Raw genomic sequence first — 17,264 nt, 5'->3', positions numbered from 1 at the left:
GAACATAGTACTGTTATAAATGCTACAACAGGGATAAATTCAAATTCCATAAATACACATTTTAAAGCATCTTTTTTGAGATATAATTTATATGCCATAAAGTTCAACCATTCAAAATGTACAATTCAGTGCCTTTTAATATACTCACAAAGTTGTGTAGTCATCACTGCAATTTAAGTTCAGAATATTTTTGTCACTCTGGAAAGAAACCCTGTGCCTATTTCCAGTCACTCCTCGTTCTCTCCACTATTTCCCCTAGGCAATTATTAATCTGTTTCTATCTCTATAGATTGCCTCTTTTTTATTTTTAACATAATTGTAATTGTATAATATTGTATAATTGATTTGCAATAATTATAAATCTTTTGTGATTGTATTCTTTCATTTAGCATAATGTTTTCAAGTTTCATCCATGTTGTTGCATACATGGGTACTTAATCCCTTTTTATTTTTCCATAATATTCCATTATATGGATATACCACATTTCATTTATCCATTCATCAGTTCATTGACATTTGGGTTGCTTTTGTTTTAGAAATAATGTTGCTATTAACAGTCATGGAATTTGTGTGGGGTGGGATACTGGGGATTTAACCCAGAGGTACTTTACCACCATGGAGCTACATCCCCAGATTTATTTATAATAATTTATAATAATATTATTATTATAAATAATGTTATTTATAATAATAATAATAATTATTATTATTATTTATTTTGAGACAGGGTCTCACTAAGTTGCCATTCTCCTGGCTTAGCCTCTTGAATTGCTGGAATTATAGAGGTGTGGATTATAGAACTGTTCCACTGTGCCTAGTTTTTTTTTTTTTTTTTTTTTTTTTTTTTAATGATGCTGGGGATTGAACCCAAGCCTCCTGCACACTAGGAAAGTGCTCTACCACTGAACCACATCCCCAGCCCCACACACATACAAGTTTGTGTGGCATGTTTCAGTTTCCTCCAGTATATACTTGGGAGTAGAACAGCTGGGTGTCACGTTAATTCTGTGTTTAACTTTAAAAAAAAAAAAAAAAGTCAAGGCAATTAAAAAAATTTTTTTTTTAGATGTTGATAGACCTTTAGTTTATTCATTTATTATTTATACGTCGTGCTGAGAATTGAACCCAGTGCCTCACACCCGCTAGGCAAGTGCTCTACCATTGAGCCACAACCCCAACCTTGTGTTTAACTTTTTGAGGAACTGCCAAACTGTTTTCTACAGCAGCTATGTCATTTTACATTCCTAATAGCATACTGGTTTATTTATTTTTTTCTTTTTTTAATGCAAAAGTTCCACTCACTTCAAAAGCACTGACATGGTACACATGTATTCTTTTGGAAAGTGTCATTACCTGTAGGCTAAAGAGCAACAATCATGTTGCTCCAACAGAGAACAGGAGGCCTGAAATGTCACAGTTCAGCACGCACACACACATCAGTGTATCTTCTATTCCAGCCGAGCACCTCTCAAAGACCTGTTCTATTTGGTCCCCTTTATGCCTTTAAACATTTGGTTCATTAGGTCTTAACTTGGCCTGCACATTAGAGAGCTTTTAATAAATGTTCATATCTGCCCATAGCATTTAAATCAGAATTGCTCTACTAATGATAGATTAACAGGCATGTAATCTAGCCTTGGATGTGCATTCCGTTTGCTCCATGTTCTCACCAACACTTATGTGACTTTCTGATCTTAGCCATCCCAGAGTGATATCCCATTGTGATTTTGGTCTGCATTTATCTGCAGGGTTTTTTTTTTTTTTTTTTTTGGTTTTTTTTTTCCGAGTGCTGGAGATGGAACACCAGACCTTGCATGTGCTAGGCAAGTGCTTTACCACTGACTCACACTCCCAGCCCAATCTGCATTTCTTTGGTGGTTAATGAGGTTGAACATTTCTTCATGTACTTATTGGCCATTAGTATATCTTTTTTTGAGAAATTGCTGTTCTTTGCCTATTCTTTCTATTAGGTTTTTTGTCTTTTTATTAGTTATTTATAAGAATTCTTATGTATTCTGGATACAATTCTCTTATCAGATACATGATTTACAAATACTTTTTTTCTATTTTGTGGTTATCATTTCACTTTCTTCTTCTCATTTTCTTTTCTTTTGATGGTGCTGGAAATTGAACCCATTGCCTCACACATACCATAAACCCATGCTTTACCTCTGAGCTTTACCCAAGCCCTATTTCACTTCTATGATGTTATCATTTGCAACAGAGAAATTTTTTTTGTCATTGAAATCCAACTTATTTTTTCCTTTGCTGCTTAGTATGCTTTTGATATCATATCTAAGAAACCCATGTCTAATTCAATATCATGAAGTGTTTTCTCTATGTTTTCTAGGAGTTTTATAGTTTAGGATTATAAATTTAGAACTTTGATCCACTTTGAGTTAATTTTTGTTTGTGGTATAAAATAGGGTCTAACTTCATTCTTTTACATGTGAATGTCTAGTTGTTCCAGTACCATTCGTTGAAGATTCACTTTTTCTTCTTTTGGTACTGGGAATTAAACCCAGGACCTCATATATGCTAAGGCAAATGCTTTATGCTGAGCTGCATTCCTAGCCATTCTTCTTCTTATTTTTTTTTTTATTTTGAGGCAAGTTCTCACTACATTGCCCAGGATAACCTCAAATTTGTAGTTTTCCTCCCTCAGCCTCTTGAGTAACTGGGATTACAGGCTTGTATCACCATGCCTAGTCAAAGACATCCATTATTAAATGGCATCTGTAATATCTTTTATCCAAATCTTTAAATGAAGGCATAAATGGTCTGGAAAAAAAATTAAAGCAAATTGTGAGGCATTCTACTAGAAAAGATACCTGATGTGTGTACAGGTTTGTGACGTTTCAGGCTTCCTTTTTTCTACTGGAACAACATGACTGTTGTCCTCTACCCTACAGGTGGCAGCATCTTACCAAAAGAATGCATGTGTATCCTGTCAGAGCCTTTTGAGGTTAGAAGCACTTTGAGAGGGCTGGTGTTGTAGCTCAGTGGTGGAGTGCTTGCCTTGCACATATGAGGCACCGGGTTCAATCCTCAGCACCACATAAAATTAAAGATATTGTGTCCACATTTAAAAAAAAATCAGCACTTTGGGAATGAAGTATATGGAATAATAAGTATCTAATTTCACTTTGCAAATGGTACAGAGAGAACTCTACTTTGCCACTTTAGTTTTTATCTTTTATTGTGTGTCACTGTGAGCAATCTGGCTTTGAAATAATTATGAGAATACAGATCAAAATTTGAAAGTAGTGTAGACATTAGGTCCTTTAAGTATATAAAGTACAAATAAAATGCTGTACATTGTCTAAAACTGTGTTTATGGAAAGACATAAGGACTGAAACTGCAAGGTGTGAACAACTTGGCTGTTGGAAACCCTTGCTCTGTTTTCAGATCAGTGCCTCTTCTAGTGTTGCTTTAAGATCTTTCTGGTATAACTGTAAAGAAGTAACTGATTAACATCATTGTCCACATTCCATTTATTTGTATTTTGGTAAATGACCTGTAGGAGATCTTCTGGGATTGGTTTCAGAAATCTTTTTGGATGTCATTAGTGCTTCAGAGTTCCATTGGGATGTATCATGCTCCAAACCAGTGCTCCTCAAAGTGTTTGAGAGCTAGTGAAATTGTTTGAGAGTTATGCTTCTGTGTAGAATGTTATTAGGCCATAGTTAAGTAACATTTAAAAACTTGCAAAAAGCCAGATGTAGTGATGTACCTGGTTCCAGCTTCTAGGGAGGCTGAGGCAGGAGGATCGCTCAATTCCAGGAGTTTGAGATTATTTTGGACAACAAAATGAGATTCCATCTTAAAACCAAAAAAAATAATAATAATTGAAAAAATAAAAAGTTGTACATGTGACAAGTTGACATTGTTTCATCATACTTATTATGTTTAATAAAAATATCTGTAGTGAATTGGGAATGACATAAAGCTGGTTATCTCAGAGGGTTAAGAAACACTGTTCTAAAGGAAGTAGCCTTGAGCAGGAAGTACTTTTAAAAGCCAGCTTTATTTTACATTTATTTTCTATCTCTCAGGGATTTTGTATTGGAAGACATGGATCTTGCTGCTAATGAGCTCAGCATTTATGACAAACTTTCAGAGACTGTTGATTTGGTGAGACAGACAGGTCATCAATGTGGCATGTCAGAGAAGGCAATCGAAAAATTTATCAGACAGCTGCTGGAAAAGAATGAACCTCAGAGGGGGCCACCTCAGTATCCTCTCCTTATAGCTGTGTATAAGGTAAAAACATGTTGCTTGGAAATAACTTCAAGCACAAACTCTTCAGCATCGTCCCACATATTGTTGACTTATTCCACAATTGACACTTGGTTTTTCTGTGTATAAATTGCCCTTTGCTCTTGTTGTTAGGTTACTAGAAAATTTGACTATGTTGTTAATTGTCATAGATGAACGCTGTATGTTTATAATGAAACTGTATGTATTTTTTAGTGGTGAACACAAGCTGTGATTGTATGATAGGAACTTGGTGAGCTTTCGGGTCCTCCCTAATTCTCAAACTTTAAATGCTTTCAGAAGTGAAAGTAAATGACTTGTTTTTGAAAGCAGATTTGTTCTTCTGGAATTAAAAGAAGAGGGCTGTGTTTTTTCTTGGCCATAAGATGTTTTTGTTGTTTTGGGGACAATTATTAATCTTTTTCTGATCTTTCCTTGTAGGTCCTTGTAACTCTGGGATTAATCTTGCTCACTGCCTACTTTGTGATTCAACCTTTCAGCCCATTAGCACCAGAACCAGTGCTTTCTGGAGCTCATACCTGGCACTCACTCATCCATCACATTCGGCTGATGTCCTTACCCATTACCAAGAAATATATGCCAGAAAATAAGGGAGTTTCTCTGCATGGGGGTGATGAAGACAGACCCTCCCCAGGTAGAATGCTGCATCTACTACCTATGAGATAGTTTTCCTGATAGTATTTGATGGGAAAGGAAGCAACAATCATTGATACCTAATGAGCGACATCTTTCTTATATTGTCTTATTTAATTCAGTCCCCCCTAAAACTCTATAGGATGGGTTTTACTATCCCTATTTTACAGATGGAAAAAATGAGGCTCAGAGAAATTAAGAAACTTGCCAGAGAAACACATTTATGTGGTGTTTTCACCAGAACACACATCTTGAGAATGAATGTTTATAAGAAGGATTTGACTGATTTTTTTCCCTGCCTTCTCTCCTGTGATCCCTCTTCATAGTGGATGTTTAATATAAAGCTATTAATTTACTGAAAGTGTCAGAGTTCAGCTTGCTTTTAAAACAGGCCTTCTAACAGTCCTTACCTATTGGGCTAGGTTTCTATCTAGGCGTATGTCACTCTTTTAGCTTGTTCTTTCTCTTTCCCACTATTCACTTAATTTAGTGCTCACAAGTGTATCAATTTTGATACACATCAAGTTAAGAAACACTTAAATTTAGTAACAGTGCATCAGTGACAGCATTGGAATTCCTAGTCTGACAGGACCATTTGAGAGGTTTCTTTTTGAGATAGTGAACATGTGATAAGATTTAAAATTTACTTTTTGAGAAAGAATAGAGGGATCTTGGGATTTTTTGTTTTTTTTTTTTTGGTAATGAAGCTCAAACCCAGACCCTCGGGCACACCAGGCAAGCACTCTACCACTGAGCTATACCTTCAGCCCCCCACCCTTTTTTAGTTGTTTTAATATTATTTGGATATATAGGAAATATGTACATTAATATCACAAATGTATTATAGAATTTTTTGTGTAACTCTGTTTTGAAACTTCAGAAACAAAAAATTACCAGTTTAAGCCAAGCTTTGTAATCATAATGTGATTCTTTAAACCAAAACCTAATCAGTCACAAAAATTATCTCTTGAATTGGGTTTCCTTTGAAAGCTATTTTTGTACACTTGAGGAAGTCATGAAAAGATTCTAAAATTAATCAAAATCAGAGGAAGGAGCCGGGTGTGCTGGTGCACGTCTGTAATCACAACATCTCAGGAGGCTTAGATTTTGGAGCATAAGTTTCAGAATCACAAGTTCAGCAACTCAACCAGACCCTGTCTCAGAATTAGAAAAGACTGGGGATGTAGCCAAGTGGTAGAATGCCCCTGAATTCAATCCCCAGTACCACAAAAAATAAATAAATAAATAAATAAAAGTATAAAATCAGAGGAAGGAACATTGTAAGATAAAAAAGCATCTTCTTGGGCTTTTATTTTTTTATTTTAAATCAATAGCTCACATATTTAGTTTTAAAATTCTAGACACAACTTTTTTATATTTATTGGGAAAATTGTTTTTGAAATGTCATCAACATAACTCAAAAAATCAAGTTTCTAGTATATGTCAGGAAGGTCCAGGGCATCTGGAGGAAAGAACCAGAGAACCTTGTCAGTTAGCGCAACTTTCTCCTTTGCTGACTCTTCCCTCACAGCCTCCCTAGAGGTAGCTTCTGCTCTTTGGCATATGGGATGAAGTAAACAGTGCCTGACTGATGGCATTTACTTTCTTTTCCCTGCTTTGTAGAGTAAGTCTTCATAGATAAGAAATGAGAATTAATTAAGGGATAATGATTGCTCCTTCTCTGAATTATAGTTTAAAAGTTTAAGAAACCTCATTGTCTTATTAGAAATCTGAATTATTTAGTCCACTTTAAATTAATATTTTGCCTTGCAGATTGAAATCCAATGAGTCCTTGGAGTTCAGTTGTAAAGAGACCATGGAAGTGTATGGTTTTAGCTCATTAATGTTGTTGATTCTATAAAAGTACTGTCTTTCCTTGGAAGTGTAGATACTGACTCACCATATTTCCTGGGAGACAGTTCTGCAAAGCTGTAAACAGGTAAAACAACAGTGTTTTGCAGAGTATTTAGAAGGAAAGGTAAAATGGCATAACGATATGAAAGGTAAATAGAATTGGGTGTGAGAAGTAGGAACCTCTGGGCCTGTAAGAGGACTGGAAAAGTAAAAATATAATTCTTATTGTCCAGTTTTTAAAAAAAATCTTCAGCTTGGGATTACTTGCAATACTTTTGAAATAAATGCAGTAGGAGAATGTTCTGGCAGATTTCCCAAAGGAGACCCTGTAAGCATATTGTTTCCTTAAGTGTGATGCTCCCAAGATCATCTGGTGCTCCTTGCAGTGGTACCTTGGGAATGATAGAGGGCAACTTGATGTTCTAGAGGCACCACAACCAATGGTGAGAGGTTTCCTCCTGATCTCTGTTTTTTCTTCCTGACCCCACCCAGGGAACAAAAAGGCAACAGAAGTGGGGTTCTCTTTCTAGGTTTCAGCCTTGGGTAGGAAATCCCACCCTCCTTCCTCTTTTTTTTTTTTTTGCGGTGCTGGGGACTGAACCCAGGGCCTTATGCTTGCAAGGCAAGCACTCTACCAACTGAGCCATATCCCCAGCCCTCATTCTTCCTCTTGATGAGGAAAAGGAAGTGACTTTGCAGAGAGTTGTATAAACAACATACTCTGCAGCAGAAAATAAGTAAATAAGCTGCTACGTATTTAGTAGTCACCAAATACCAGTCCCAGTTTAACAAGATTTCCATATATTGGCTCATTTAATCTTTACAACATTACTATGAGGTAGATTCAGATTTTATGCCCATTTTACAGATGAAAACAGTAAGATTAGGTCATTTGCCCAAGGTTCTAAGACTTGTATGTTTTGGAACCAAGCAGCCTGTCATCCATCTGGGTTCTTAACCTCTGGTGAGTAGTTCATAGCTGTACAGAATGCCTGCGGAGTCTAGTTTTAAGTTTGATTTTGGAATTCTATACTCTTTCTCTTTCAAGTCACCAAATGTTTCCTCTCTCAGCTTTCAAGTCCCTGAAGAAACAAGGTTCTTTCTGATTGGTAATGCAGTTCCAATGATAAATGATCTTTTAAATTATTGACCCATTAGGAGTTTCTTGAGCTAGTCTTTTCCTAGGCTTTCAGCCCAGTTTATTCTCCCAGTCTGTACTGTTATGGATAATGTTTGACTTAACACTTATTATTATTAATACATAATCCCTTCACATTTACATCTTTGTTCTTTTTTTTTTCCTCCTGGACTCATAATTTTTATACTATATTGCTTCTGCCCATCATCATCTTGACTTTCATCATTTCCATTGAATCGGAGTCTTTTTTTTTTTTTTTTTTTTTTGCTGTACTGGGGATTGAACTCAGGGCCTCCTGAGTGCTAGGCAAGCAAGTGCTTTACCACTAGGCTATGTCTTCATCTCAAGTCATTAAGCCTTAGAGTTAAAAAGGAACTTTAGAATTAGTCTAGGATATGCCCTTATTTTATAAAAGAGGCCAGGAGGGATGAAGGAACTTGCTTACCCATCTAAAAGGGGCAAACTAGCTGGACGTGGTGTCATATAACTGTAATCCCAGAAACTTAGGAGGCTGAGAAAGGAGGATCCCAAGTTCATGACCAGCCTCAGCAATTTAGTGAGGCCCTAAGCAATTTAGTGAGACCCTGTCTCTAAATAAAATATAAAAAGGACTGGGGATGTGGCTCAGTGGTAAAGCTCCCCAGGGTTAAATCCCTGGTACCAAAAAGAAAAGAAAAAAGGCAAACTAGCACTAGTTTCTTAACACTACTTTCTTAATGCTATTCTATCATTCTCTTCATTTGATACCACTCTATGTGCCATCTCTGCCCTCATTGAGCCAAGTTCCAGTGTGGTAGGCCCAATTATTTTGTTTACTTTAGACCAATTTTAAATTAAAACATCTATTTATACTGAGAAGACCTGGGGTAGCCTCACATGCAGTGAAAAACTGTATGTCTGTGTGCGCAACAGGAACTTTATGTATCCACAGACCTCCAAGGAAAAAGTGAGGTGGGCCCAGCAACATCATGGAATTTTGGGAGTAGTAGGTCATTCCTCAACTAGAACTAAGGAACTTAGAGGGTCCAAGCCAATCTCCAAATATGAAATGCTTGAACCTCGAGGAAGACCTTACTCTTTTGTTGGCAAAATAAACTTATCTTCTGTATTAACAGCTCTGACAAGCAGTACCAGTCACTGTACCATGTATTTTATATTCATTTCTCAGCCTCACCACAGTCATATAAGATAGTTAGCCATTTCAAAGATTTGGAAACATGCAAAATTAACTAATATACCTAAAGTCTCACCTTTGGAGACAAATTCTCATGCAAGTGAGAACTTGTGAAAATAGGTGGACTTTCTGTGGTTTGGAGTAGTTCAGATGTATTGCTTCCTGCAGGCAAAGCTATTGGCAAATGATTTCTTGGGCTTTCTATCACTGTAGTGTATTAAAATGGCTCCAGCCGTGCTGCCTCCCAAGCAGACCTGGCAGTGGCCACCTTCACTAAGGCTTCACCCCTTCCTCACCAGAAGGTGCTGTGCAACATGAGCTTAAAGGTAGCCTGATTAAATAGTGAGCACATACCAGTGTTAGTTGGGGTAACTTTACCTTGGACTTTGCAGGCTTTTCCTGGGTATATTTCTAATATAAGAAATCTAGCATAAGAAATCCTGAAGATATATTCATTACCTTTTTTTAAATTTTAATCATACTAGGGATCGAACCCAGAACCTTGCACTTTTTGTTTTATTTTGAGACAGGGTCTTACTAATTTACCAGGCTGTCCTTGAATTTACGATCTTCCTGCCCCAGCCTTCCAAGTAGCTGGAATTATAGGTGGGTGCTACCACTTGTGGCATTTAAACCTTATTTTGAGATTTCTGGGAATTCATACTGCTCATTTTATTTTCTCCCCATGGACTTATTCCTATTGTTAAAGTTTCTGAAAAGTCAGGAGTGGCCCCCGCTTCCTTCTGTTTATAAAAACCCTACCATATGCGGGGCATTTGCTTTGGACAGAGCAGTGAACAAGAGATAAACCCCCTCTCTTGCTGAGCTAGTATTAGCTTTATGCCTTTCTTTCTTCTTCCCTATCCTTGTTACCCAGAGGGAGATTTTTGTCCCAGAAAGAAATCTTTTTTTTTTTTTTTTTTGCCAGATTAATAATCTGTGTGAAAGGACTCTCCCCACTGTGAAACCAGCCTACATGAGTATTCTTTTTTTTTTTTTTTTTTTTTTTGTACTGGGAATTGAACGTAGGGGCACTTGACTACTGAGCCACATCCCCAGCCCTATTTTGTATTTTATTTAAAGACGGGGGCTCACTGAATTGCTTAATGCATCACTTTTTGCTGAGGCTGGCTTTGAACTTGTGATCCTCCTGCCTCAGCCTCCTAAACCGCTGGGATTACAGGCCTGTTGCCACTGCCCCCGCCTTACATGAGTATTCTTTGTAAATAACTCTTAGGCACCAGAAAGCCTTTTGACAGTCAGATCTTGGCCCACCCACTTTTCTGCAGAAGGTCCAACTTGTAGAGGAGGGTGGGAGGTTAGTTTCTGCACCTAGACGTCAAGGCTATATTTATTTGGTCTAGGAGGTTGTTTTTGACTTCCAAACAGTGAAATAATTCCAAATCATGGTGAGAATTTGGAATACAGGTCATGAGTTTTTTGAACTCTTATATGTACCTGGCGTTTCTCTTCTCTGCCATGCTTTTTTTCCCTTACATATAAATAACTGATATGGGACCATTTCTGAAGTAAAACTATTATTGGCATTGTGCCTTTCTTCCATATCCTTGGTACCCAGAGGAAATTTTGAAAGAAAGATGGGTAGTTACTTTGTACCTTCCATTGCCCTTTCTCTTTGGGGCTATAGAAAGAAACAGGAGAACTGGAAAGAAGCAAGTTGAAGCAACTTTTTTTTTTAATATTCAAAAAAATTTTTTATACATGTATACAGGGTAATAATGTCTTTCTCACTCTACTGTCCTTCCCATCACTACCGCCCCACCCATCCCCTCAGTCCCCTCTGTACCATCCAAAGTTCCTTCATTCTTCCCTTCCCATCCCACTATGGATCAGCATCCCCTTATCAGAGAAAACATTCAGCATTTGGTTTTTTGGGATTGGCTTATTTCACTTAGCATGGTACTCTCCAGTTCCATCCATTTACCTGCAAATACCATAATTTCATGAAGCAACTTAGAAAATTGAAAAAGCGTTGTAAGCTAGGGTGGCATGGGATGGTCTGTCTGTGTGCTCTTGACTGTTTCCAGAATGGGGTTTTGCTCATCTTGTGGCATGATGGTTCCTGCCGTATGCAGAGAAAACATCACATGAAACGTTTGCAGATACGCAGACCCAGTGAGGTCTGGCCACATCTCTATTGCTGGGGATTCTGTGGAAGGGGAGGAGGAGCTACACTTCCTCCTACCCCAAAATAGTCCTCTGCCTGCCCATTCCTTATGCCCCTTCCATGAAATACAAACACATTCTTTATCCACCTTGGTGACCTCAAAGCTACAGAGAAAGCAAAAGCTGCTCTTAAAATTTGAATGGTATAGCCTACCCCATTGCAGTGATCCTTTCCCCTCATTTCCCCTCTTCCTTTGCTGGCTGCTCTCCTGGCCACCTGCTTCTGCTCCTGTAGATGCTTCTCCAGGGGCCTGCCATCTGATGTGACTCAATTCCACATTTCAAAGTTGATATTCTTGGCTTAAGTTTTCATGATCTCCAAAGACATTTTTTACTTGGAAGATACATAAAACACTGAGCTACAGAGAAAACAAAGACACATAATGTTTGGGTTTAAAAAAACTTTTCTGGGGGTGGTTTGAGAATGAAACCCAGGGTCTCTCACATGCTAAGCACATGCTCTACCACTAAGCTACAGCCCCAGCCTTAAAAATACTTTTAATGAAATTTCTCCCCTGTTTTTCTAATTCCTCTACCCTATCAACCACTAGCAATTGTTTGAATTTCTGAATTTTTCCATGTCTATATAGATAGATATACTCTATCTATCTATCTATCAATCAATCTATCAATCTCTCTATCTCATATCCACACACGAATACTTTTTTGCTTCACATACACATAAAGAATCTTATGTAGGTGTTATTTTTGACTAGACACATGGAATTACTTTCTTAGGCTACGAAACCAAAGTACCACAGACTGGGTGGCTTAAAACAACATAATCTGTTCTCTCAGTTCTAAAGGCTAGAAGTCTGAAATCAAGGTTTTGGTTGCTCTTCCAGCTCCTGGTTTTTGCCAACAATCCTTGATTGCTATGACTCCAGTCTCTGCTTTTATCTTCACATGGCTGTCTTCCCTCTGTGTGTGTAACTTTGTGTATCCTCTGCTTTTCTTATAAAGACTGCTTTAATTAGTTTTTTCTCTGCTGTGACCAAGACCTGACAAGAACAATTAGTGAAGGGCAAGTTTACTTGAGGGCTCACAGTCTCAGAGGTCTCACTCCATAGATAACTGGCTCCATTCCTCAGACTCAAGGTGAGGCAGAACAGCATGGTGGAAAAGTGTGGTAGAGAAAATCAGCTCATATGATGATCAGAAAGCAGGGAGAGACTCCACTTGCCAGATACAAAACATTTACTCCAAAGACATGCCCCTAGTGACCCACCTCCTCCAGCCACATCCTACCTGCCTTCAGTTACCACTCAGTTAATCCCATCAGGGGATCAATTCACTGATTGGGTTAAGGCTGTCATAATCTAATCATTTGTCCTCTAAACCTTGCATTGTCTCACAAATGAGCTTTTGGAGGACCCCTCACATCCAAACCATAACAAAGACATAATTCAGATTGGATTAAGTACCCAATATACATCAGTATGACCTCATCTTAACTAAAAATCACATCTGCAGAGAACCTATTTCCATGTAAGTTCACATTTTGAAGTTCCAGAAAGGATATAAACTTTGGATATTATTTAACCCAGTATACAATTTGGGGAAATTTTATATTCCATTCTAAGGATGTTCCATAATTTAACAAGTTTTGCTTTGCTATCATAAAAAATATACCTGGGATATTCATAAACACATTTTTATATACATGTGCTATTATTTCTATAAGATATCTATATAAATCTCTATATATTTATATAGGTACTTTTTTTTTTTTTTTTGCGGTGCTGGGGATCGAACCCAGGGCCTTGTGCTTGCAAGGTGAGCACTCTACCAACTGAGCTATCTCCCCAGCCCTACATATTTTTTTTGTACCAGGGATTAGGGTTAGGGCTAGGATTAGGGTTACACATGATCTGTTTCTATATTCCTTTTTCTCTCAAGCTTTTTGCACATATATATATACATATATATATGTATATATATGTATATGTATATGTATATATATATTTGTTTTTCTCTATGCAGAGAAAGCTTACCTGATCTGGACCACAGTTGATTTTCATTATTTATAGTAGGTATGTACTGTGAAGTCCCAGAGAACACTGGATTAATGAGTGCTAGATTACTGCCCTTACAAGAAATACAGGTTAAGCACCTGCAAGCCTCTCCCACAGTTTCATAATCAATCAGTACACACTTTGTTTTATGTATGTTTCTGTTTAAAAACCCCTCATTTAATATATATTGTTGCTTCATTAACATTAAACTCACGGTCAACAGAACTATAATTCCAGAACAAATGCATATTTTTTTGTAAGGCATATCATAACCTTCTGGCACTTAGGAAAACCAGGTAGCACTTTAGCACTATACTTGGGAACTTTTTTTTTTTTTTTTTTCATTAATGAGCTTCATTTTTTAGAGCCGCTTTGAATTCACAGCAAAATTGGGGAAAGTACAGAGAGATCACATATGCCCTCTGACAACATATGTACACTGTCTCTCTTAGGGGCCCTTTTATATAACAAAATCACTCCACAAAAATGCTAAAAAATGTGGCACTAAAATAGGTAATGAATAGGATACTTGTTTATAATATGGGAAGTGGAAAAAAAGCAGCTGGGATTTGCTGCTCTGTGAATGATCAAAAAGCATCTTGGGTATTTATTTGGGGGTTAACTAATTTTAGGGAGTAGGGGAATTTGAAAATAGGAATCTGAATAATGAGGATTGCCTTTACTATTTTAATTATTGTAGCTTTATAGAATACTTTAATATCTGGTAAAGCAAATCCCTCATTTTGTTTTCAAGAATTTATCGTTAGACTAGGGATATAGCTCAATTGGTAGAAGGCTTGCCTTGCATGCACAGACCCTGGGTTCAGTCCCCAGCACCACAAAAAAAAAAAAAAAAAAAAAAAAGGAATTTATTGTTAGCTGGGTGTGGTGGTGCATTTGTGTAATCCCAGCTACTCAGAAGGCTGAAACAAGAGGATCATAGGTTTGAGGCCATCTTTAGCAATTTACTGAGACCCTGCCTCAAAATAAAAAATAAAAAGGATTGGAGATATAGCTCATTGGTAGATTGCCTAGCCTGTGTAGGGTTCTGAGTTTAATCCCCAGTACTGCCCCCCCCAAAAAGAATTTATTGTTTATTCCTCTTAAAATCTAGTTTTAGAATAGGACAACCAATGAAAAATGAGCAAAGAGTTTGAGTAAACATTTCTCTAAAAATGTATAGATGGCCAATATATACATGAAATCATATATCATCATTAGTATCATTAGTCATCAGGAAAATCCAAATCAAAACCACAATGAGATGCTACTTTATACCCATGAAAAGGGCTGTCATTTAAAAAAAAAAAAAAAGCAGGGCTGGGGTTGGAACTCAGTGGCAGAGCACTTGCTTAACATGTGCAAGGCACTGGGTTGGATCCACAGCACCACATAAAAATGAACAAATAAAATAAAGGCATTTTTTCCATCTATAACTACAAAAATATTTTAAAAAAAGCAAAATAAAAAGTGTTTGCTTGGACATGGAGAAATTGGAATTTTGATCCATGTTGATGGGAATGTCAGATAGTATGGCTGCTTTAGAAAACAGTTTGTCAGTTTCTCAAAGAGTTAAATAGAAGTACTATGTAGCCTAGTAATTACATTCCTAGATATATACTCAAGAGACATGAAAAGGTGTCCACACAAAAACTTGTACACAGGTGTAATAGAAGCCTGGGCACTCAAATTTCCATGAACTGATGAATATGTAAACAAAATATGCCATAGCCATACAATGAAATATTACTTGACATTAAAAAAATGAAGTACCAATACATGCTACAACAAAGACAAGCCTTGAAAACCTATGCAAGCCAGGCATGGTAGAGACACTTGTAATCCCAGTGACTTGGGAGGCTGAGGCAGGAGGATCACAAGTTCAAAGCCACCTTAGCAACTTATTGAGGCCCTAAGAAAGTCATGAGGCCCTGTCTCTAAATGAAATATAAATAGGGCAGGGACTGGGGATGTGGCTCAGTGGTTAAGCACCCCTGGGTTCAATCCCTGGTACCAAAAAAGAAAACTTATGCAAAATGAAAGAAGCCGGACATATAAGGCAACATATAGTATGATTCCACTCGTGTGGAATATCAGAGTAGGCAAATCCATAGAAATGAAATAGATGAGTAAGGTTGTTCAGGGTCGGCTGGGAACGGCAGGGGTTGGACATCAGTGACTGCTGATTGGTACAGTTTGTTTTTGGAGTGTTGAAAATATTTTTAAATTAGTAAATGGTTACAACTACAAATTCACTAATATTCAGTGAATCATTTATTTAAGCTTTAAAAATTTTTTTCTGGATGAATAATATAGCTTGTGATAAATTATATAATTTAATGCATGCATTTTATAGTATGTGAATTTTATCTTAGTAAAGCTCTTTTTAAAAATATTTATATTGACAACTACATAGAGAAAGCAAAATTATGCTCTGCCCCTCCAATCCTGCCCTCCTCTACCCAGGTGGATACAGGCTCCAGCCTGTTTGTAACCCATGGGTAGTCAGAGGTCAGGGTCCTTAAGTTGGTCATTTGCCCAGTGTCTGTCACATAACTGTGCTCTAACTGTTTCTGTGCTTAAGGGAAGTGTCCTCCATAGATTTTAGCCAGTGACCATACTTGGGAAATTATTTGTATTGTCCAGGGTGGTTGGGCAGGGCTAGATTATACTGCCTGTTACTATTCCACACATTTACTCTTACAGGTAAACTTTAGAACCCAGTTGTTACAGCTTCCTCCCATCCCTGCCTTCACTAATAATTTGATTTGATTTGATTTGATTCTGTCCAGGTTGTATTAAATTTATGTATATATGATTGTGGGGAGACTTGACATCTTTTGTGTGTGTATGTGTATTACTGAGGATAGAACCCAGAGCTTCCCACATGCTAGGCAAGCACTCTACACTGAGCATCCTTAGCCCAACATTTGACATGTGTGTATCTATTCTCCCTATCCAGGACTATAGTACATGGTTCATTTCTTTATTTTGAGATCTTATTTTTATGTCCTTTAATAAAATTTTATAGTTTTCACTTTTTTTTTTTTTTTTTTTGCTGGTACTAGAGATTGAACCAAGGGGTCCTCTATTACTGTTATATCCCTAGTACTTTTTTTTTTTTTTAATTTTGAAACAGGTTCTCACTAAGTTGTGGCTAGCCTTGAACTGGTGATCCTCTTCCCTCAGCCACCCAAGTAACTGGGATTATAGGCAGGTGCCACTGCACCCAGCTCCTAGTTTTACCTTGTTAAATTTATTTCTAGTTTTTATGAATTGGATCATTTTTCATTTAATTTTTTAACTGATTAGAGTAATAAAGCTATTGATTTTTACATATCAAGATATCTGCATCTTACATTGTTTCATCTTATATTCTTTACTTAGTACTAACATTTATTTACATGTGTTCCTTGGTCTTTGAGGGAAAATCACCCCTAGGTTTTTCTCTTACTTCCCAAGGTACTGTCCTGTCCTTGCTTTCTTTTCCCATTTTGATTGTCTTTTACTGAGTCTTCTTCCTGCACCTTCATTTCATGGGATCTCCACCTGGAAATACCAAGAATATCTAAAGCTCATAATAAAATTAAACAAGTTACAGTTAAGACCTTCAGAGCTGCTTGCTGCTGGCCCGTGAAGCACATTTGTACAGATTAGAGGATGTTTCCCCTTTGTCTTGATGTTTTACTGTCATCTCTTGGGAAGACTGTCATAATGAATGATTATATTGGAATATTTCACAGTACTGCAGAAAAATATAACAAATCTGCAGATCGCCAGTGTCTCCCACGTTGGGGCTCTTTAGATGAGGAGCCCTAGGGCGGTGTCATCCAGCACATTTATAGTGCTGTTGCTTACATCTATAAATTGGGTCATCACTACCCTGGATTTCACCCCTTTCCTTCAAGCCCTCTACCCCCGCTTAGTCTCCCATTATGTTTCGCTTCTCATCACAGTACTCCTTCACCCCAAAAGGGTGAAATC

The 17,264-nt window shown here is 37.3% G+C and overlaps 1 protein-coding gene across 4 annotated transcripts in view; it reads left to right on the top strand.

The window, feature by feature from the left end:
* Positions 1-17,264, top strand: part of C7H6orf89 (chromosome 7 C6orf89 homolog) — a 37,200-nt gene that overhangs the window by 8,793 nt on the left and 11,143 nt on the right. For all 4 annotated transcript variants that reach the window (XM_047558070.1, XM_047558072.1, XM_047558071.1 and 1 more), the window contains 2 exons: positions 4,057-4,264; positions 4,700-4,913. In XM_047558070.1, coding sequence (XP_047414026.1) covers positions 4,057-4,264; positions 4,700-4,913 — 422 coding nt within the window. The remainder of the gene's footprint in view (positions 1-4,056; positions 4,265-4,699; positions 4,914-17,264) is intronic.

Source organism: Sciurus carolinensis, chromosome 7 (genome assembly GCF_902686445.1).
Source record: "Sciurus carolinensis chromosome 7, mSciCar1.2, whole genome shotgun sequence".
NCBI lineage: Eukaryota > Metazoa > Chordata > Mammalia > Rodentia > Sciuridae > Sciurus > Sciurus carolinensis.
This window is presented reverse-complemented; position numbering and strand designations above follow the sequence as displayed.